A 10,617-nucleotide genomic window follows, 5' to 3' on the forward strand; every position below is an offset into this window, starting at 1 on the left:
CCAACAGATAAGTCGGACTTTTGACTTTGGAAAATTCCTGTGTTTGATGGAATAAGGAACGCAAGTCTTCAAGTTCATCCATGAGATGTGACACACTAGGACCTCCTTCTGCCCCCTCCATTTCCTTAGGCATGACTAGTGTTATGATAGGAAAACCTGCTGCTTATTGGGGATAAAAGGTGAATATATGTACAAAAATATGTGGTTTTGCTTACAAATGCCTGTACGCAGCAAGCGCAACCTAGTAATATGCAACCTTAACGCTTAGCAGCAGTGCACTTACACAGTCCACTAAGTCTAGAACCCAAGCACGGTAGATCACGTGCAGCTAGATGACAGGTGAATCACGGGGTGGAAGAAGGGATGGATGGCATGAACGTAGTCACCCAAGTGGTAGTATGTCCCAAATCTGCATGCACAGAAAAATATAAATGAAAAGACATCTGCCACAGGGGCATTAAAATGTTCACACCAAAAAGACTTGTGACAAAGCTCAAATAGAGACTATAAAGAATAATCAAGAATTCCAAACACTTAAATAGAAATTCCAAAAATTCCAAAAATTCCAAAGGTGATACTGAAATGCTATAAAACAGCAAATCTAGAGCTAAGGTCAGTGGAACACCAACTCTTAGAATGTTATGAGGAGAGACAAATTCTTGGATGCTCCTTAAATTGCTATAAAAGAGCGAATTTAGAGCTAAGGAGCAGGTTACTATAACACCAACTCTCTAGAATGTTATGAGAAGAGACAAAATTCTTGGATGCTCCTTCTATATTAAGTGCTAATTTTACAAATGCAGTATACAAATGACAATATAAATTTTCTCACATAATATGTACAATTTTGTTTTGTTCTTTGTCTTTTTTCTAGGTTTTCAGAGAACAATATCAATGCAATGAATCACAAGCAAGAAATATTACCACCACCAGCAAAAATATGAAAATGCAGCTCCTACAGCCCGCTCCAGAGACCAATCGTCGCTGTCAGTTCGATGGACGGCCACCAAGATGGAAGGAGTTCTATTCTTGGATCTCGACAGTTCAGTGGCGTCAAATGGCAGCAGATGACCACTCCTGCAGCCCACTCTGGAGGTCAGTCAGTGGTTCTCTGGCGGTGGGCACTACCAAGAAGACGCAGTCAATTGGACGACCGCAATGACCCGTTCAGGAACAACCGCCCAGATGCAACAGGTACAGTCCAGCCGGAACAAGATTCAGAGCTTCAGCGGTGTCTAAAGGCAGCACCAGAGTCTCTTGGAGAAAAATGTGTGTCTTTCCAGATGGCACCAAGTAAGGACGGCGGCAGGAACCTGGGCCGGTACACCCCTCCTTAGTCAACCTGGTCTGGTACCCAACCTCCGCTGGGCCTACTATGCCGATGCTGAGCTTAGCCTGGACTCCCAATCGTCACGAGCAGAACGACGCCACAGCTAGAGCTCCCGGTCTCATCAGTGCCAGGCGAATTCCCTATATATTTGACTGTCGTTAAACCCTGATTTAAGTTATCTAATTTCGCTCCCAAATCTAAAATAAAGTGGATAGCAAAGCTATCCTGCCGACTACGCCAAGTGTAACCGGGGAGAGTGGAATTTAGTTTGTTAAAATGGGGCACTCTCCTTATGTCCGAGTGGTTCCACTAAAAAATAATTTGGGAAGAGCGAACTTTCTGTAGTCTCACAAATATGAAATGGTTTTATTTATAATACAAATAGAGACAATATATACAAATTATTAGATATTTACACAAGAATTATATTAGAAACTTGGTTGGGTATATAAAAACGACAGTCAAAAGGGGAATGGCTAATGAAGTAGCTCCAAGGATATTAATCACTTGGGAAGATCTACGTTCATGCCTACTCCGTGTCCGATGTGAAAATCGAAGTAGAAGCAGCAAAAAATAGATGAAACTATTCTACTGCAGTATAGGGAGCCTCTCTCAAAATTTCAATAAAAGTGGAGAGTGTAAGCGCTCGTAATAGATGGTCTGCTCGCAACAAGATGTTGGATCGAAATCAACAATATTCCGCAGCAGGCCCTACAAGAAAAATATACCGAAACGCCCGGAATGTCAACTATTCCTCTTAAACAAAGCGCGGTGGAATGCAAAACTTGCACGCTCGCTACGCCCATCGCATAGTTAAGCAAAATTCTAGGCGGCGCGCGCTGTTAAAAAAAAGTTTAGTTGGCCGCGAGAGGGCGCTTGTCAAAAAGCATGATCGCAATGGCTGCTCACATGTAAATCTACACAAACACGAAGTTACAAAAGTTTGGTATGAAATAATGCTGGAGTAAGGAACCAGTCGGGGAAAAGTAAGTACTGCAACCCGACCTGGTTACATCTGGAAGGAAGTGCGACAGTTGCAGAAATGCTCCATTGTGATGATGAGATGGAAGTATTCCTTGCAAGTGAAGTGACACTATATGGAACTATCTACAAGCCAAAGTTGTATTTGGCGCTGTCGAGATCCGTTGATGGTGAGCCTCAGTTTGGCAGAATTGCATCTGTGTTAGTCTTTGGGAAGACCCCGGAAAGTGTAAAATTTGTTGTCTGCAAGTGCCAAACAGTTGACTTCATCACCCATTTCCATGCATACAAAGTGTCGGAACTGACTGAGTCAGAATTTTCTGTTGTTGTGCTGGAAGATCTGCTAGATTTCCAACCACTTAGTGGACTAAGTTCCTTCGAGGAAAATTCATCTGTCTACATTTGTCCTCGATATGCCCTGCAGCAATTACCCAGGTACATTGTCCAGTATTTCAATATTACCATTGGGGAAAATTCATTACCAGAAGTGTACATTTGTTAAATGGGTTATTCTATAGATTAGGCGTCTAAAGTTAGGGACATTGCATTAAAAGGGTACGAAAGCCTTTTTACAAGATAGGAGATCCTTAACAACTTCATGTCATCTGGAATATTAAAAACACTAGGTTTTACACGTAACTGGGACACCACACAATACCATGTTAATGTGTGACAAGGACAAGGACAGTGACAAGGGGACACCAAATGTTACATGTGAAACCATAATATTGGGGAGCACCATATCACTGACATCTTCACACATTTAATTCTTTAAAAATTGTATCGCATTTTGAAACTGAGGTAGTGCATCCATCATTTTGATCTACATGTAAAAAAATGACAGTTTTTAAGGAGGCAAAAATATGAATATTTCGAGACTAATTTTTGTCCCACTTTTTAGCTAAAAATATGAGAATGTTCGTCCTATTTTCACCAAAACAAGAACTAAATGGGATCAAGATGACAAATTTGTGTGTTTTTTTTCAAAGCAACTTATTGGAATTTGTTACACAAAGAATCATTAAGTTTAATCCATTTCTTGTTTACTTAAATTAAAGGAAAACCACTATTTCATATTGGACCCATAATTTATAGAATGACCCAAATGCATGAACCACAAAGCTTTATTCGTAGTAACCTAACAGTTTTGGACCGAGGCTGGTGGCCTAATTGTGTTATAATTGTTGCTTGTATGCAATAGATGTTGATTTTTATTTCCTCAGGGAATGATGTCAATATGGAGGTCTTCCGGACAATGACAGAAGAGGATCTTCGGGAAGTTGGCATCACTAGTTTTGGTGTGCGAAGACAGTTGAAGTTGGCAATAGGAAAGCTAAACATGCCGGAGCCAGTGGAACAGAAACATGCAGATGATGAGCCTGTACATGTACCGGTGCGTGTTTGTGCCGACTTCTTTCCAAGCAAATATTCTGACCTACATTTCAGTATTTTTAGACCATGTTTCAAGATACATTGTACCATTTGATAGTATTCCTGTATGTCTTCAAGTGTGATGGTTTGTTTCTGTTTGGCTAACATGTAATTATATTACCCTTTGTTCTTTCCGAATAGCAAGTTAGGCATATGTTTCTGAAGGTGAGAGTAATACCAGCAGAGATTCTGCTCCAGGTACATTGCACATAGATAAGACAGTGGGATACAATCATGTATTTTTATAATTGTATCTTTCCAGGATTTTTCTTCGTTCAAGTGCTTCATCGGACACTTCAGGTGACCATGCTGCAGTTCCTACCAAGAAGATGCGTACATCGGTGAAGAGTTCCTTCTCAACTCAGGTAAGATTGTGCTTACTAAAATTATTTTACAAAAAAACCCGTTAACAACCCCCTCTGCTTCACACAGACACACATGCTCGTCTTTAGCCCATACATACATGTACCAGTAGCAGTCTTTCTGATTTGAAAATCACAGGCGTGTGGTAAAAGGCACACCTGGATTTTTTAGGCGTGTGGTTTTTCTAGGTGTGTGATTTTCTAGGTGTGTGATTCTGTGGCTCAGGGAAATTCAGGGGTGCAATTGTTCGCACTTCTCAGGAAGCTTTTAGGCGTGTGATAGCGTGGGGTGTGATCGCACGCCTCAAATCAGAAGGACTGCAGAACTGTTCTCAACTGGGCATGTTTTTGATAAAAATGTTGAGCCAAGGTGTCCTGGGACTTAAAATGCACACACACTTTGCAGCTTTCTACATTATACATGTACATGTACATCCAGAGCTCTGTTTCTTTGACTATCACAGAAAATAAACCTTGAGGAAGAACTTTCTGCCATTTCTGATGGAAGAGATGTAGTGAAGCATTTGCGAGCAGGTGGAAGACCTTCAACTTCACAGAGGCAGTTATTGGTTCGAGTTGCTGTGGCAACCATGGTGGAGAAGGGTGGCAATGGGCTGTGAGTATTGTGTTTTCATATTTATACCAGATATATTTATGGCCAGAGGCATATTTTGTCCATATGGGGTTAAATATAGTAACAGATGACTTGACATTGTCTGTGCTTTCATGCTGCGTGAACATGATCTGTATATAGTCAAATGTAACTTGCGATGGTCTCCCAGACTTATCCCCGCCCTTAATAACTTTGTATCATTCAAAATACGCAATAGATGAATCAGGAACCAGTCTAGGTCTCCCCCAACTCCTCAGTACTCCTCAAACTTTTCTGGTCATTGAAGGAATACTTGTGCACAGAGCCCATTGTGATTGAGCGTTATAATATAATTTAGTATTTGGGAGCCTAAAGGGATGTTCGCTATATAGCTAAATATTTGTTGCAGCAGTGTTCGTTGTAGCATTGTTTTACTGTGGCGGTGTTTCACTGTATTCATATAAATGTCAGAATACACATGGGTTTGGTTTTGAAATCAACTTTGCCTTATTATGGATGTTTGTTATGTCCAATTTTTGTCTTAGATGGCCAACTTCAATGCAAAAGACTGAAATGGCCAAACTTATCACGAAGACATACCCTTCGACACAGGACACTACGGAAGGGTTACAAGGTCATGTAAGTATATATCTTATCAATAATTTTGGAATATAGGTCGTGTAGGGAATATGCCACAGTGCACCCAAAACTTAAACAAAGTATTCAGTGTTCTCAGAATCTCAGAAAGTTGACTAGATATCGCCGCTAGGCATCATCATCCAGTTTGACTTCATGCCGGTGCCGTGCAAGCGTGTTGGTGTAACCACCGCACCAGAAGCACAGAAATCATACAGGTGTTGTATACTGCCTGTATGTCGCTACAAAAGGACAAAGCACCAATATTTCAAGGAGACATTGGGGTAATAGTGCTCTCTGCTACCATGAATTGATAGTAGTCAATTTCTTTTTTATTGGCAAGGAATATTGGTAAATAAACATGCGCCCTCTGGAGCATTCGCTAGCGCATCACTCCCTGAACTGAGAGTCCATGTGGAAACTTGAGGGCCAGTTCCTAGACTATAAGACAGGGACATTCCCCTTCGCAATATCACTTCACACTGCATGCCAGGCATGTGGGGTTGCAGCCAGACTGTGTTTTTTTCCCCTGTTTTAGATAACCACAAGCCTTTCTTAAAACACTTCCAAACCAGATGTCCAACTGACAGTAAAGTGATTTTTCATTTTAATCAATAAATGCTGCGCCCAATATAATTCACAATGTTTACAATTTGTTTGCATAACATACAGAATTTCTCATGGAAGAGAGGCAATTATAACATATTTCTCAGAGGAAATTCCATTGGTTCACCCATGCATGTGTCACCAACCAGGGTTTTGTTTGGTAGATCTGCGAACGCAAAAACGTTTTCAGCGTGAAAATCAATGTTTAAGCTGCTGTCTGTATTCCGAAAATTATGTTACATATGTGGGTCTGTATTACAAAGAACAGAAGTGCACACAATAAGGAAGTGACAGAATGATTAAATGTAATTTCCTGTTTATACTCCTTACACATATTGTTTTTCATTTGAGATAGAATGGGGTCGCTATATTTCTTGGAAACAAGTACACAGAATTCACGTAGCTATGCCCTCAAAATAGAAAAACTAACTCCCTTATTTCCTTCATTTCTACAGGAACACTATTACCACAATGGGGCAGGATTCATAGAGTACCGGTTGAAGACCATTCGGACGAAACTTAAGCCAGAAGAAATGCAGAAACGCCGCCGCTCATCAAGTACAGCCATTCAGCCAGTACAGCCAGGAGCTGATCATAGTGAAGAGCAGCTTACATCTGCAGAGGCCTTGATGAGCCCCAAAGACGAAGAGATGGTAGGTCTTTACATGTAGTTTGCACACTTCTCCACTTTGTTCTTTTCACAAAGTAAATATCTCAGGATTGTCGCGTTTTGTAGACGTTGAGAAATAGAATCAATACAGGAATCGTCTTATTTCCTTGTGAAAATTAGGGAAAAAAATCAAACAATGTTATTGTATTATGGGCTTTTTATTTGATAGACCCAGGTTTCAGTCTTTACAGACACCAATTCTGCAACCTTTTACATTGCAAAGGCTTTCCTACTTTTATGAATGGAGGAACCTTGATTAAAAACCATGCAGTATTTTTGTCTTTACTTCTATTTCATAGAGAGAGCCAAAGTTGTTAGTGTTGGTTTGGTCTGATACTTCTACAGGTTAACTGGATGAGATACACCCCACCAAATAAGGAGAACAAATTGAAGCACGTTCAATACTTAAAGGAAACCCACGAGTATCGTAGGCAGTTCATCGAAGGAGGGCATGATCAAAGGACAGCAACAGACATATTGAATATGTTTCCCCGATTCCAAGACTATCCAGAGTTGGTAAGATAATTAGCACCTATCTTCTCTATTTTCTCCCTCAACTTTTAAATGAAAATAATTTTCAAACTGAAAAATAATCAGGGAATAAAAGTGTACAGGGATTACATTCAATGTGTGGACTTCCTAACAAAAGCAGTCCACATAAACCAGGCAGCAGCGACGTCCACACAGTGTTTCCCCCTCTCTGGAAAATAGGTTTAGAGGCATTTTGGGTAAGGTTTACCTGTGGCAAAATTAAGCAAAACACAAAACATTTTTTTAGAAAAAAAATTGGGTTGAAAGAGTTTTCACAGTGTGAGTTATATTAATTTTTTCACAGGTTTTTCTTAACTACACGAAAACAAAGAAATGCCACACTACGTATGTTATGTAAACATGGGTGTGCTGGGGCATGTGTATAACTTGTAGTTTATGACTGGTGAGGAACCTGGTCCCCGATAATGGCCCAAGCAATGCCTTTCTGTGTAAATTTATTTCCTAATTGTTTGATTTTCTAGGAAAATAGTGAATATCCTAAATCCTTCAAATTCAAATATTTTGTTAAAAAAATGCCTTACAATTTATTTGTCCAACAGGTCAACATTGAATTTGGAATAATGTACAAGGACGCACAGGATAACTTCATTACCAAATGGAGAGCTTATCGAGATGCCATTATCGCAATCGCAAACAAAGAGTACCTTGCAGTGCGTGAGCTTATCGCCTCTTTTGAGGATGGAAACAGTAAGTTACAAAATGACCTAATCCAATCCATAAAGTTGAATGCAAACATTTACATGTACAATATATGCCTTAATTCCAAAAAGGAAAATGTGTGCATTGTCAATCCCAAATGTACAATGTAAATTAATATCCTTGGTACATGTGTGTATTTTTCAAAATCACAAGCACATTGAGTTGATGCATTCATTCTGTGTTAATGATTGATATTTATGATGATCGAGAAAGAACAGAGGCAAATGAAATGTATCCCCAAAACACACACCCAAGTGTGTATTTGCCTGCAATTGGGGGCCCCCTATTGTCCCTCTTTTGTTTGTAGTCTAATTTTTTAGGAGGACCAGCCGTATGATTTGTACACGATCGTAAATTGGGGACCTTTTGTGGACCCTATTGTCCTCTATTGTGCAACGTCCCTTAATTGAATGCAGAAACAAACTCACCCCCCCCCCTCCCCCAACCCTTAAATAATCCACCTCAGACCCTTAAAAAAATCCAAAATTCTTTAATTAGTGCTTTAAGGGGCAAAAGCCCAGTGAAAACCATAAAGTCAACGGATTTACCTTGACGCAAACTAGAGGAGAATGACAACAGACCGAGTATACTCTCTAATTGTTGAGTTTCCGGTTCATTTCAGAACCAACAATCATTCACAAAAGAGATTGATTTTACATGGTGCTACCACAAAGACTATGTTATTGTCAACTCACCATGCAAACCTTCAAAAGTTATGTCTTATTGTATTGTAGTAATTAGCATTTTTCTTATATTTATATCAGAGGACCTGTGTGGACTCAGCTCCCTTGTGTACATGCTTCATCGATCGGTGAACAAGACCAAGTCCAAATATGGATCTTGCACTAGCAGCAGAAGATCAGGAGCCTTGTTGCACCTCATACAACATAAACCAGTAAGCACATGCACACCTGTAAATAAGCCTAAACCCATCCGCCGAGCTCATGAGTAAAAGTTATACCCTCAAAATATTCTATATTAGAGAGTTCTGAGAGCCATAACATTTGGGAATTGAAGAGATGTGGCAATGAACCTCTGGCCCGGACTTGGGGCTTCCAATTCTGAGCATTTTGGATGCATTTGGGCTCAAAAGTGGCACTGTTTTGCCATGTTGTGGCGGGATCCTTTTTCAAGATGGCTACTTTTCCGCTTTGGGAAAAATAGAGGTCATCTTCTTTGAGTGAGAATTCCTCAACCCACCAAAAAATGAAAAGAAAATGAAAGATGACATGTTGATCATCATTTTTCTGTGAGAATTCCGAGTATTTTCAAAAGAATCCTGAAGTATGGGCATTTAGCACTACTGTGTATGGGAATGTTATTGCACTGTTGCACCCGTAAGTACTTGCAGTATGTCTGCATGTGTGCACTTTATCAGATAATCTTTAAGTCAGGACACATTTTTGTTGAAACAAAAAAATAAAAATTAAAAAACTGCTGACATGCACTCTCTGAGGCGATGCATGTGCTGATTGGAAACACTGATCTTTTTTGTGGGACTAATAAAAAAATGTATGTATTTGGTAATACAAATTTTGCACTGAAATGGAATTAATAAAATATATGCATGGAGCAAAATTGTTGATGCAGTCAACCCTCTAGATATATTTATTTATTGATTAAAAATATGTTTTGCATTGATAAATACAAATGTAGTATACTTTAAATGCTGCATCAATATTTTCACTCCTTACTTCACAGCTAGGAACAGATGTTGCTGGTGCTGTTGAGGGAAAGGAGGAGGAGTACCGACAGCCATTTCTGTTAGCGCTGGGACAGAGCTCCATCAATCCTACCCAGTTCTTCATCGTTCTTGACCGTATGGTCATTCCAGCTGGATTGGACCTTGTACCTGCCTTTGACAGACTGTTCAAGATCCATTATGTTTTTAACATTAGCTACTCCCCAAACTTGCAAAAGTTTTGGGAGTTTGTGGATTCAGTGATCTACAAGGTAATGGCCCCAACTAAAGCCAAGTCCCAAGTGCGGGAGTTGGGTTCTGCCGTTAGGGCAATGATAGACAGCAAATAATTTCTGAGGTGATCCACATTGGCCATTGTAGTTTTTAAAGGGAAAATACAACATTTGCAAGCATTGAAAAATAAAACGAAATACCTTACAGTCTAAAGCATTGTGTAAAATAATGGCACCTGGTGTGAAGTCATTTTCAAGTAAATGGTATCTTTGTATACATTTCCAATGGTGGTCGGCCTAACTGCTGCTCCAAATTTACCATTTTTTTTTTCAATAAATCTAAAATTAATGTGGCCTGACGTTGCGAACTTAGCAAGTTCTTCTTCAGAGGCTAAAACAGAAATGACAGAGATACATACATTAACATGGGGGTGCACACAAACATGCAGGGCTGAAAGAAGAAACACAAAAGGAGGATTAGGAGGGAAAGGTGTGGAAAGATGCAGGGGAGGGTGGATGAGAGAACAAAGAAACAAAGGGAGATGGCAAACCACAAGGGGTCTGGTGTAAACAGGGGAGGGACCAGAAAGGGGAAGGATCAAAGGTCACAGGGAGTGGGAACGGACAAAACAGTGTGAGAGTGAAGGGATGATGCGGGGGGGGGGGGACAGTATTGAGGTGGAAAGGGATGAAAGATGGCGGGAGATGTGTAAACACAAACAAGGAAGACCAGATGGATTATCTGTGACAGAGGACAATGGAGGAAGAAAAGGATTAATCATTTCCAAGTTGGATGTTGAGACCATGTGGTTGAATAGTTCGAAGACGATTCATCCACACCTTC

General features: G+C 40.1%; 1 protein-coding gene across 1 annotated transcript; it reads left to right on the top strand.

The window, feature by feature from the left end:
* The first annotated feature begins 2,724 nt into the window (after positions 1 to 2,724).
* Positions 2,725 to 9,945, top strand: LOC119733670. Its single transcript, XM_038207064.1, has 9 exons — positions 2,725 to 2,746; positions 3,535 to 3,704; positions 4,569 to 4,720; positions 5,242 to 5,335; positions 6,394 to 6,591; positions 6,954 to 7,124; positions 7,700 to 7,847; positions 8,624 to 8,754; positions 9,561 to 9,945. Exons 1-9 carry the CDS (start codon positions 2,725 to 2,727, stop codon positions 9,888 to 9,890), a joined length of 1,416 nt encoding a protein of 471 aa, XP_038062992.1. The 3' UTR covers positions 9,891 to 9,945.
* The last annotated feature ends 672 nt before the right edge of the window (positions 9,946 to 10,617 follow it).

Source organism: Patiria miniata, unplaced genomic scaffold (genome assembly GCF_015706575.1).
Source record: "Patiria miniata isolate m_02_andy unplaced genomic scaffold, ASM1570657v1 HiC_scaffold_26, whole genome shotgun sequence".
NCBI lineage: Eukaryota > Metazoa > Echinodermata > Asteroidea > Valvatida > Asterinidae > Patiria > Patiria miniata.